General features: G+C 44.1%; 2 protein-coding genes across 7 annotated transcripts; one reads left to right on the top strand and one right to left on the bottom strand.

Annotated features, from left to right (window-relative positions):
- The first annotated feature begins 181 nt into the window (after window positions 1-181).
- Window positions 182-5,483, top strand: angel1 (angel homolog 1 (Drosophila)). Of its 2 annotated transcripts, XM_058614546.1 has the most exons (10): window positions 182-264; window positions 1,165-2,538; window positions 2,720-2,943; window positions 3,047-3,116; window positions 3,458-3,900; window positions 4,023-4,164; window positions 4,251-4,361; window positions 4,457-4,490; window positions 4,579-4,742; window positions 4,838-5,483. In XM_058614546.1, the coding sequence occupies exons 1-10, from the start codon at window positions 195-197 to the stop codon at window positions 5,005-5,007; spliced, it is 2,802 nt and encodes a 933-aa protein (XP_058470529.1). In that variant the 5' UTR covers window positions 182-194; the 3' UTR covers window positions 5,008-5,483. The 2 variants fall into 2 exon arrangements, with proteins under 2 accessions (XP_058470529.1, XP_058470530.1); XM_058614547.1 differs by lacking the exons at window positions 4,457-4,490; window positions 4,838-5,483 and having other exon boundaries at window positions 4,579-4,736.
- A 1,165-nt stretch (window positions 5,484-6,648) lies between these two features.
- On the bottom strand, window positions 6,649-11,776 carry vash1 (vasohibin 1). 5 transcript variants are annotated; one of them, XM_058614953.1, is made up of 8 exons: window positions 11,086-11,776; window positions 10,646-10,882; window positions 10,094-10,182; window positions 9,768-9,824; window positions 9,318-9,392; window positions 8,654-9,035; window positions 7,994-8,103; window positions 6,649-7,842 (listed from the first exon to the last, which is right to left on the bottom strand). In XM_058614953.1, the coding sequence occupies exons 2-8, from the start codon at window positions 10,865-10,867 to the stop codon at window positions 7,770-7,772; spliced, it is 1,008 nt and encodes a 335-aa protein (XP_058470936.1). In that variant the 5' UTR covers window positions 10,868-10,882; window positions 11,086-11,776; the 3' UTR covers window positions 6,649-7,769. The 5 variants fall into 5 exon arrangements, with proteins under 5 accessions (XP_058470936.1, XP_058470934.1, XP_058470932.1 ...); XM_058614951.1 differs by having other exon boundaries at window positions 11,483-11,776; XM_058614949.1 differs by having other exon boundaries at window positions 10,646-10,931; window positions 11,086-11,775.
- Window positions 11,777-11,945: the final 169 nt, after the last annotated feature.

The raw sequence follows: 11,945 nt of genomic DNA, 5'->3' as shown, positions 1-11,945 counted from the left end.
ACAGTTTTCAAGATTTAATTTAACAATCGCAGTATAAATGAGTAGTCCCAGTACTGTGCATTCAGAATGACAGCAAATGTTGCAATAACAAAACTCGTAGATTAAGATTATTTCGAACACGTGTGTCGCAGTTTGGGGTACCCCTCTCTCTGCTGACCAGTCAGAACGCGCATGCGCAGTTTTCAAAAAGAGCCATGATTTGCAGCTTGTTGTTTTATGCGCTCTACCCTCTGTCACGGTACCTGACCGCGGGTCGACGCTCAGGTAAATCTGACAACACAACAGTTATAAACGTGTTTGTGCTTTAAAGTGATAGTATTTGCCGTGTGTGTGTGCGCGCGTTTCCCATGTCAGGAGCTAACGGTTGCTATAGCTCTGTTTACCTCGGTTTGTTCGTGGCGTTGTCAGTACGAATACAAGTTTAAAGTTTGTGTTTTAATGCAGCTTTTGTGTGACAGGTGTTTCGTTGTGTGAGCCGCCGCTTGTACTTTGTCCTTTTGGACACGTTTGCGACGTGCGTGTCGTGTTTTTGCAACTTGGCTCATTTTAGCTCATGGCAACATGCGTTTGTCTGCACCTGTTTTTAAGATAATGACGCTCACCTGTGACGTCAGGGCGTCACCACGTGCCCGTGTTTTGCTGTTGTATTTTATTTCTATTTTTATGAATATTGATTTTATTCCCATTTTTGTATAGTTGTCAAGTTCATCAATTTGTATTTTAGTTTTATCTTTTAATTGTTCTGTTTTTAATCACTTTTTAAGAAAAATCATTTGGTTTTTGTAGTATCAGAATAATCCTTATACATGTACTTTATCAATGGCGTCGGTTTGGTTAAAAGATTAGTAGGGACACTGCTGGGCCATTTCGGTTTCTTTTTAATTAGATCATTTAAATGATGAAATTGATGATAATGAGTGCAGACTTGAGTTTCAAAAGGTAAGGGTCGCTACAAACATTATTGATAACTGCTTTATTAACGGCTGTGCTGGTTATCGATCAAATTAAGAAATAATTTGCATGTTCGCCTGATGCAAACAGTGTGCATTTAATGTGGGAGTAAATGCCAAATACATCCCTTCCCACCAGTAACGAAAACAATTTATGCTGTAATGATCCATCTGCTTGCATCACTGCTTTTAACACCAATCTCTTTTTTTATAGAGGCCTCTCAGAAAGGTCTCTCTCCTGCAGTTGTCCATGGCACGGCAGCATGGGATGGTTGTGCTGTCACGACAAAGAGGTTCACCCAGTCTCAGACAACCCAGCCGGACCAGTGGCTCTGCTCAAGCAGTACGGCGAAGGGAAAAACGGAAGAAGGGATGAAAGAGGGAAGCCCAGATAAAGAAGGTGATACAGGGATGGAGCAAAACAAGGAGCAGCCAGTGGCTGTACCACACAAAGAACCCAAGAATGGGGAGACAAAGATGAGTGAAGAACCACAGAGTGAGGCTACGAAGACAAGTGAAGAACCACAGAGTGAGGCTACGAAGATGAGTGAAGAACCACAGAGTGAGGCTACGAAGACGAGTGAAGAACCACAGAGTGAGGCTACGAAGATGAGTGAAGAACCACAGAATGAGGCTAAGGAGACGAGTGAAGAACCACAGAGTGAGGCTAAGGAGACGAGTAAAGAACCACAGAGTGAGGCTAAGGAGACGAGTAAAGAACCACAGAGTGAGGCTAAGGAGACGAGTGAAGAACCTCAGAGTGAGGCTAAGGAGACGAGTGAAGAACCACAGAGTGAGGCTACGAAGAAGAGTGAAGAACCACAGAGTGAGGCTACGGAGACGAGTGAAGAATCACAGAGTGAGGCTACGGAGACGAGTGAAGAACCACAGAGTGAGGCTACGGAGACGAGTGAAGAACCACAGAGTGAGGCTTTGAAGCCGATTGAAGAACCACAAAGTGAGGCTGTGAAAACAAGTAAGGAACCACAGAATGAGGCTGTGATGACAAGTGAGTTGCCACAAGGCAAAATGGAAGTTTCCATGCAACAGAATATCTGTGAGTATAGGAGGCAAAACACAAAAGAGGCAACTGATATTCCATCAGAGGACATCAACCCAGAACAAGCACTTGCAGCCCATATAAAGTGGTTGCAAACAGACGCTAGCATAAAGGAAACCGTCTGTCCAGGACTAGAAGAAATACAGATACATACACCAACACACAGTATGGAACAGTTGGTCATTTCAGCTGAGGAAAGAATTGAACAAACTGCCTGTTCAGGAGAGCAACAGACACAGACACTAAGCATGGAGTCTGAGACTCCAGCTGTCAGTGAAGTAACTGAGTGCTGGGATGAATACTATATAAATCCTGCTGCTGATGAAGAGTATGATGGGGCAAACAGTTCTAAGTTGGTGTTTTGTGAGCATTCTCAAACTCACCTTACAACCAGCAAGCCATGCAATACGCAAAATAGCTTGCACTTCCCTGCAGGACTTGGCTTGGCAGGGGAGATAGAGTGCCCACTGTGGCAGTTTCCTGCTGGGAGCTATTACCCTCCATTAGAGTCCCCCGAATCATTTGAAGGTGAGAGTCGACTTTCTTTGTTCTAGTTTTTTTTTACACTTATGCAGTATATAGAACTCAGCTGTTGCATGATGGTCTAAAATGAAGTGTTTCTCGAGCCAAGACTGCTTTTTTCCCATCTCTGTGCATCATGAAAGCAGCTCATGAGTAGTTTATCAACATTTGCTTGTTTTCCACACAGTAATGTGGAGAGTATGGCAGAGTTTACCTGCAGCAGAGCCTGCGCTGATACCTTTCCCTTTCACAAAGACATCATTGAACTTCACTGTCATGTCCTACAACATCCTCGCTCAGGATTTACTGGAGGCCAATGAGGAGCTGTACATACATTGTCCTCTGGAGGTGCTGGACTGGAGCTACCGCTGCAGCCTCCTCCTAGAGGAAATATTTAAATGGGCGCCAGATGTGAGTCAAATGCAACTTCTGTTTTCGTGAAAATCAATCAAGCTACATTTGATTTAATTTGTATGTTTCCACTGAAGATTTGTGTTTTCCTTGTTGCTCTTAGATTCTTTGTCTCCAAGAGGTTCAGGAAAACCACTACCATGAACAACTTTATCCAGCGCTGTGTCAGATGGGTAGGTCATCTGTAGACATTGGCCAGTTACTGTTTTCAAAGCATATTAAAGCAGTATTAAAAAGCATCAAAAATACTCAAATTTCCTGTCATACCATGTGAAAGTGCTGTTTTTAATGACTTGTTTTTGATGTTATCGTGGCCGAAGGAGGCAACATTTTAGACCTGTAATCCCAATACTGTAATGCCATAATATTTTTTTGCTCAAGGTTGTGATTTTATCATCAGAATCTGATATGGTCTCATGCCTAGTCCTCTAAGACGAATCAATATAATAATAGTGGGGGGACGCTGAAGAGACAAAGACATTGACATAATTTTGTCATTGTGTTGTTGCTCCAGGCTACACATGTGTGTACAAGCGCCGCACAGGACCCAAGACAGACGGCTGTGCCACTTGCTATAGAAGCAGCTGCTTCTCTGAGGTGTCCGTCTCATTACTGGAGTTCTTCAGGCCGGACACGGAGCTGCTCAACCGGCACAATGTTGGCATTGTGCTGCTGCTTCGGCCTGTGGTCACCCAGGGGTCTGAGATCAAGGCGATGGGCCCGCCCCTTTGTGTGGGCAACACCCACCTGCTCTTCAACCCGAGAAGAGGTGACGTGAAGCTGGCTCAGTTAGCCATGATGCTGGCAGAGATTGACAGTACGGTCAAGTCCTGTAAGGCCAAGGGTGAACATTGTAACATTGTATTGTGTGGAGACTTTAACTCGGTCCCACACATGCCTCTTTACCAACTCATCACTACGGGCACGCTCTACTACCGGGGTCTACCTGCATGGATGGTGAGACTGACACCAGCAGAGAAGACCAGACATCTAATTAATTAATTAGTTTAACACATTTAGGCTTTTTTATGTTCTTGTTCTTAAAGTTCTTGTCTGTATGTATTCACTGTGTCTTACAGGTATCAGGTCAAGAGGACCTGTCCTTTAAAACTCATTTTCACAGACTGTCTGTTCCCCTGTGGCACAGCTGCCTGGGAATTACTGACAACTGTCAGTATAGTGCATCCAAAAACACATTTGAGAACAAGGGTCAGACATCAGGTTAGTGTCGTGAAAGTCTCAGTATGATTTTTCACACCGTATTAGTGAGTTTTCATGTTTCATTTCCCACATTTGTTCTTCCCAAGGGAAACTTCACTACAGCCATGACTTTATGCGACAGCTGCGCTATTGTCCAGCTGCATGCGTCCGTCCTGTGGACCTGAAGCTGATCCAGGGCGTGACAGACAATGCACCAGGTATTTTTGTACCACGCTGACAGAGCAGACATATTAAAAAAGCTCATTTCCTTCCTGTGCTGCCTAAAATCTGCATCATTTTTAATTGTGCACAGATCCTTCACTGGAAAATCCATCTTATGATACATGGTCAGTTGACCTGTTGTTTTTTTTTTCTATGTAATCATGAAATTTTATTCCTATAGTAATAATTTTATCCTAAGTTTTGTGTTCACAGTTCCAGACACACTCTCACTCATTGCTTAGACCTGGAGTCTGTCTATCAACATGTTCTTCCGGGCTCTGGCGCCCCAGAAGTTACAACCGTACACACTGAAGTGGGAGCCACAGTCGACTACATCTTCTACTCCCCAAGACGCAGCTCTACCTCTGCTCAGATGGGTATGATTTTTATGTTGGCTTGTAAATTTGACACAACAAAGAGTTAAATCTTTCCAAATAACTTTGTTTCCTTTTTGTTTGTTTGTTTTTTTAAGCTTGTGGCAACTTTGTGAGTGAGGGTCTGGAGTTGATTGGTAGTCTCTGTCTCCTGTCAGAGGATGTCTTGTGGTCAATGAACGGTCTTCCCAATCACATGTTCCCCTCTGACCATCTTAGTCTTGTGGCCAAATTCCAGCTGGACCTGAACTCTCCCGCGATAGGATAGACTGTGGGTGAAGTCGGTGGGATTGACGTCAGAGGATAAGCAAATTTCCATTCAAACCATTCAGGTCTTGCTCTCTGTACACACTTGGTTTTTGTTTTTAATTTGTATGAATACCATTACTCGCAGTTCAGTCCTGGCAACGGCGGATTATAGTTTTTGTAACCGATTTGAAAATAGTATTTTGTTGACAAATAGGCAGGAAAAATGACTGCCAATATTCAGTCTCTTTCCACTCAGTTTTCCTCAGGTAAATCATGAGAGCGGCGTGAGACGTGATAAATCTTGCTTAAATGTGAAAGTGGTGATTGTTTTCTGTTTTGATATGGTAATATACTGACCTGTTTGTGTTGTTCGGTAACGGTTCTGTCACATTTTAATTTATTTTAAACCTACTTTTGAACAGAGGGACAGATTTCTGATTGTCAGTTCTGTACTGACGGGAGGGGAAAAAAAAACGAAATAAATATTTTCCATTACTTTGATTGCTTCATAGTTTTCATCTTAAACATACATATCTCTGGGCCTGACAAGAATGTAATGTCCTTCCCATAAGTATAAATAAACAGCTATAATTGAATCCACTAGTATTAAATCTTAATATTTATAAATGCATCTTTCCACTAGTGTTTAGCCCTGAATGTTGGCTCTGTACAGGGTGGTGTGTGTGTGGCTGGTTGATGCAAGAGTGAATAATTAATGTTGATAGTTGAGTGCCCATGCATGGCAGAGCTCAGTATGGAGCTCTGTATAATGTGTGGGACATCTTTCACTTGCCTCCATTCATTCCTGTCGGCATGGTTTGTAACCAAACGTCACTCAAAGTCTTCAGTGCACAACAGAAATAGATTGTGTTTATTCCCTTTTAGGCAAAGAATGCACAAAAGTGGGATTTCTTGCCCTCTGCTTCTGTCTTGCAAATGCCTGATATCTGTAGTCTTTCCATAGGAACGGACTTGGACACTTATCCACTTACCCCGTGGTGTGGTGTTACTATAGTTCAGTGGATCATGACAATGATTTTTTTTTTTTTTTTTTACCATGCATGCAACCCTAGCCCCCTCACCTCGCTGGCATATCCACTAAAGTGGTTTCTTGCTGACTGGTTTGCATTGAACGCAGCAGCCGTTAAACCATATTAGCTGATTGCTGTGCTGCTTTGGGATGGACTTGGGGATCCATTTAAACAGCAGGACGCCTGATCCTGAGCATGTGTTACTGCAGTTGCTTATATAAGTACAGTGAACACTGGCGACGCTAAAACTGCATTAATAATGCTGCACAATGTCAGCATGAAATGTTTAGCTTGAACTATATTTAGATTCTAGTCTGGTCTGTTTTAATTCTGAGGCCTGTACTTGGCTTATATAGAGTTGTTGGCATTAAGTGCCTTTTGTATAAACCTAACAGGCACACTGTTGTGCGATCTCTGCAGTGTATTGTCATCATCTGCCTTGGTGCCAAAAGCTGCCCCTCAGTTAATGACTCCCTGTGCTCATTTAAAACTATTGGCTGATAGAAAACTGGCACGATTCCCTGCCTGACAACCAAACCTCCAATTACAGCATCACCCATTCAATGAGTGCACCGTGCAGCAAACGGAGCTAATTAAATACAACAACAAAAAAACATCCAAACAACAAATTGTGTTGCCTCAACACTGGTGACACTTTATTGTGATTCTGTAAATCTTTTGATTAAAAAACAGTTGTTTTTATAGGATATTGAACGGAACATGAACAACGACTATACACATAAAAACATATTCAGGCCAATGTGTCTTAAATATTCGGTGACACTAGAGAAAGTATAAAATGACCTTTTCTTTTTTTTTTATTTAAAAAAATTACAAAAAAGGTAAAAGTGCTGTAAACAAACTCCTTTGCACGTCTGCCTTAATGAAAGTCTACTGCTTGGATACCATTGTTTCAGGCGAGTGAAATATTGTATATAAAGTTGCTACAATTTTAAAGAAAAAGTGTATACAAAGCACTTGTACAGTACACACATATAAAGCGACTCAATATTTCACATCTACATGAAATGCAGGTGTGGTCAGTCAGCTGTTCCCAGGAGTCCCATCGCTAACTGTGTCGTACTCGACGGAAGCGTTCGTACACTTCGATATACTCCATCTACATCTAGCTTGCTGAACATGCTGCTGTCTGTCATATCTTTATATTAAAGTTACTGGGGTGGTCGGCGATTATACTGTTTTGTGAGGCAATAACAATTAATGATTAGATATAAAAAAATTAAATAAAAAAAAAAAGGTGTTCTCTCTTCGAGTTTTCACACAAGGCACAAAGGGTTGTGGTTTACAAACGAGTCACTACACAAGCATTTGCTGCTAGGTGGATTAAAAAAAGGACGCGTTTTTGTTACAGTACGACGACACAAACTGTCGATGAACACCAAAAAAAAAAAAAAGCTGTATGTCCAGTAGCACATCGACGACGCTGAGCGGTCGTCTTCACCAGGCTTTTAAGGACGCGTCCCGATTCGCTCTCGTTCCAGTTGGCCAAACTGCACTTGTGACCCCTAGTTCTATTTTAGGAGCGTTGCCAGCACCAAGTACGAAGCACAGTAGCTGCTCCAAAAACTACCGACACAAACGTGGAGAAGCGGAATGAGGCAGGTCTTGGTAGGGGTAGGTTGCTGGTGACCTATTCCACATTGCATCCAATGCGTAGGCCAGTGTGTACAAATAAATTAGCCTAAAAGTAAACCCAATCGGCCCATGAGAAGTGTGTAGTAAGATTTCTTCAGACTCTAATCTGGTATCCGTTCATGTCAGTAGATGAGTTCTGCTCCAAGACCTTCTTCTCTCCAGAGGGGCTGCAAATAAACAAACAATAAAAGGCTTTATTCACATCAGAGGGAAACTGTGACTAAATCAAAAGCGACTTCTCGTTCTACCCGCAAGATTAAAAAGGAACTGTATTTTTAGCAAAGAACTGAAATAACCGGAGCACATAATGAGTCATACCGTCTCTCAACGCGGCTGATCCTGCGTATGGGGCTGCCCGGCCCTCGGAGCGGTGAACCCATGCTGTTTCTTCTGTCTTTGGTTGGAGAGGGATGTGCCGACGTTCCGATCTGTACCAACAGTACACACAAATCAACTTTAGACTGTCGCATTCATGACATTCTAAAGTCTAATGTCTGTGAAGGTTCTCGAATGAGCAGAGCACTCAGTGGAACACAATGAGCTGTGGTGATCGATCGAGGCAGCCATGCACGAAGCAGAGTCAAGCCATCGACTTCAGTTTCATTATACGCGACATTATGTGCGGCATGAGAGGTGACGAGAGTGCCATTTGAGAGAAGACTCCCATCTGCTGAAGACAAATGACATTTCTCGTTAGTCCTATAAAGGTTTCTGCGAAATGTCCTCGTTTACAGCAGCAGTCCTCGTTTACTTTTAAAAATAAACAAACGTTAAAACGCTACGTTCACTGTCAAACACGCTCGCACAATGCTGATTGAGCCTCCACACGATTCACTCTGTGTTTCTCAGTATTGGGCGGCGTTTAGATCTGGTGTGGGCGACTCATGGTGAAATGAATGTGCCAGACTGCATTTATGCATGTGCCAATCACGGCTGCATGGGCTGCTGCACCGGAGCTTTAACATCACCGCGCTTTACCTTGAGCCGCATGTCCCGCGTATGCCTCTCCAGCTCCTTCCGCAGCTCGTCCTTGGTCAGCTTGTTCACGTCCAGTATGGAGTGCTTCCACTCTATCTGCTCCACGCTGTGGGGGTCGTGAGACACGTAGTGGCCGATCTTGACCTTGTGGAGCGTGTGCCAGTAGCCCCTGTAGGCTGCGTCGTATTCCTGCAGCAGGTCCATCAGTGTCCGGAACTCCAGGGGCTTGAACATGAGGTCCTCTCTCCTGCTCATGCCCAGAGCGCCGAAACGTCCCCCGCTGTGAACTCCCAGCACGATGTGGTGGAAGTGGTTCCCTGAGAATTGAGACTTAAAGCTGAGGGGGAAGCGCTCCACACCCGGCATGTTGTTGGTCAGGTGACTGTGTGAAGGTGGGTTAAGGACAAATCAGTGCAGATTTGGCTCCTTTTACTCAGGCCTGTTGAAAGTGAACTGGATTTATCTGTCCATTTTCTACTGCTTTATCCTTCACATGAAGGTAATGGAGGGGCAAACGGTGCTAATCCCATCTGACATCTGGGTTCCAATTTGCCTAATCCCCAAATCTGCATGTTTTTGGACTCTTTTTTTAAAAAGCCAGCCATTGCACACCCACAACAATTCATTTTGAAGCCATCACGGCATTGTGAAGCTGTAAGGATACATCCCTAAGATCACCGCCTCCAGACATTTGATTGGCAGGGCCTCCCTCGTCATCTCTTTAGCAATGTCCATCAACCTGTGTGGAAAATTTTGAACAACAACAACAACAGCATGTAATTCTGTTTAGTGACAAACAGCCCGGCGCACTGATGACTGCTGCAGTGAAACAAAGGCGTTGTTTTCCCGTGTTCCAGGGAAATAAAATCTGTGCGACTAAATCTAATAAGAGTGAGGTCAGGGTAATTGTGTTCCCGGCCCTGTGCTGATTGACGTCAGCTCCTGCTCACAAACCCGTGGGGTAAAGCAGACACACGGACGAGCCACATGCATCAGCCATCAGGAGCGCGGTAACGACACCGTAAGAAATCAAACAAACATCCTGTGACTGCTACCACAAAGCCCTGAGACGAATGATCGCGCTGGGGGTTAAGTGGAGGCTTTTTTTGCTTACGCGGTGAGAGGACGGCTCTTCTTGATTTCAAAGAACTGCATTCCTGTGTGATTGTACCTGTAGGACACGGTTAAGGTCATATGCTACAGAAACAGAGCAGCAAGAAACAATCTGATATTCATAGGTTGTGCATTATTTATGAATGGGTGGTTGCTGTAAATCAAGCTTTTGCTTTACATAGAATATTCAGTCTTCTAATATTTGTGCTGAAAAGGGAGGGTAAAGAGAAACTACTACAACCATTAATCAAACACATCCCATTATAACTATGATATTTAAATACACTAAATAATGACACGTTCAGATTCTAACCAGCCAAAGGATACTGAAATTCCCTGATGTATTTCTGTATGGCTTCCAGGCGCTGTGGGACAGTGGTGGTAGGTTGGTATGAAGGCACACTCGGCACAGGAATCTGTGGGACAGACAGAGGAGCCAAACAACTGCATTGCTATTGTATAATCCCGACATTGACTCACTTGCAGCTACAGAATGTGGTCTTGTTCGACCACTGTGCTCGTCTCTGTTCGGTCGAAGAAGCAGCAAGTGTAAAGAGCATGGAAGACTGGTGAAAATGCACAGTGTGGTCCTTATTCTCTAATATCATGTAACTTGTTACCTTTGCTCCTCATGACATATTTGAATATGTCATTCTGATACTTATGGATGTAATAATCAGATTAATTCACATAATCATGAGTTGCAGCCCTTGTGGATTCCAGAATACTTCTGTTTGGACTGCGTGGCAACACTAACTCATCATTTCCCTTACACATGGGTGTAAATTGTCTCCACCGAGTGACATAATGTCAGTGTGGACAGTTGCTCCTGCCGTGTGTGTGTGATCAGATGCAGCTTTGCATATTCAAACTCTTTACCTTGGGCAGGTCGGTGGCCCCTCGGATCTCCTTCCCCAACGCTTCGCCGCTGGGGTGGATTCTTGCCACATGGCGCCACATCCTCTCCCAAGTCTCCTCATCCACCGGGAGTCCTCCTCTGTTCACGTAGAAGGGCACCCCTCCGTCCCTCAGCTCGTCCTCGCCTTCATCCTCCTGCTCCTCGTCCCTCTCCTCCACAGAGCCCACAGTGGCCCTCAGCATCCCTCCTCCACAGTCCTGGCACAGAAGTGTCCTGATGCCTTATTGGAGGCGTTCACTGTCTGATCTGCAGCTCACAGGTTTAAGCAGGTTTCCACAACAGATGACAAACTCATGTCATCCAGCATGTGTGTGTGTGTGTGTGTCTCCAGTGTCTCACACAGTCACTGCAGTGAAAAGGCGATCAGCTGTGAATGAATGAATGAATGAATGAAGCTCACCTCTGTGGCTGGAGCAGGTGAATGTGAAGCAGTGAATTCAATACGTGGATTGCAACAAGCTACATCAAGAAATATTGACTTCGCAGGGATTACTCTCTAATTACACAGCATGGAGGTCATCATGTTATCAGCTACTGATAGACAATAGATTAGGACACTAAGCCTTTAGAGCTTTTTTTTACAATGAATGCGGATGTAAATATCGACACCTGACAAATGTAACGCTGTAACAGACCATTAGAGGATTGACAGTGCACACAGCGGAGTCCTGCATTTGACCAGAATCCCCCTGTACCGTTATGAAAAGGTCATTCGCGTCACACCACCACGTGCTCCTGCAAATCACTGCCGCCGTACAATCCCAACACAACTATCCCGCTTCATGTTCGTCTCTCACCGGGTTATTTCCTCCCCACTCCGCCGCTGCATTGTCCGCGCAGATGCTCCTCTCGTTAGCTCCAGTGACTGCGGGGCTGGATCCTCGCAGACACTCCCAGAACTGCGTTCACTGCGCATGCGCACCCACTCGCACAGCGGATGATCTCAGACGTGACAAATGCGGCATGCAGGTGCTGCTCCTGAGGTGTCCACGGCCCTGTCCACATGCCCCCCCCCCCCATACACCCCTTATAACCGCACAATTTGATGACATCACCTCGATTCAAAAAAATGACATGTGGATTATGTCACTTTTTTTTTGGTTTTGCAGATAGGGGTTTAATAATGTATTTACTCTTAATATTGTAATATGCACAGAAAATGTGCATTTTTATACAAAATCCAACTTAATATACAACTATTTAAATAATTAAAACTTAGCATATTCTTCATTTCTTACCTTCCTCTCATAACATTTTGTT

The sequence above is a fragment of the Solea solea genome, chromosome 18, assembly GCF_958295425.1.
Source record: "Solea solea chromosome 18, fSolSol10.1, whole genome shotgun sequence".
NCBI classification, from domain to species: Eukaryota; Metazoa; Chordata; class Actinopteri; order Pleuronectiformes; family Soleidae; genus Solea; species Solea solea.
The sequence above is the reverse complement of the archived record's forward strand: the minus strand, read 5'-3'. Positions and strand labels throughout refer to the sequence as shown.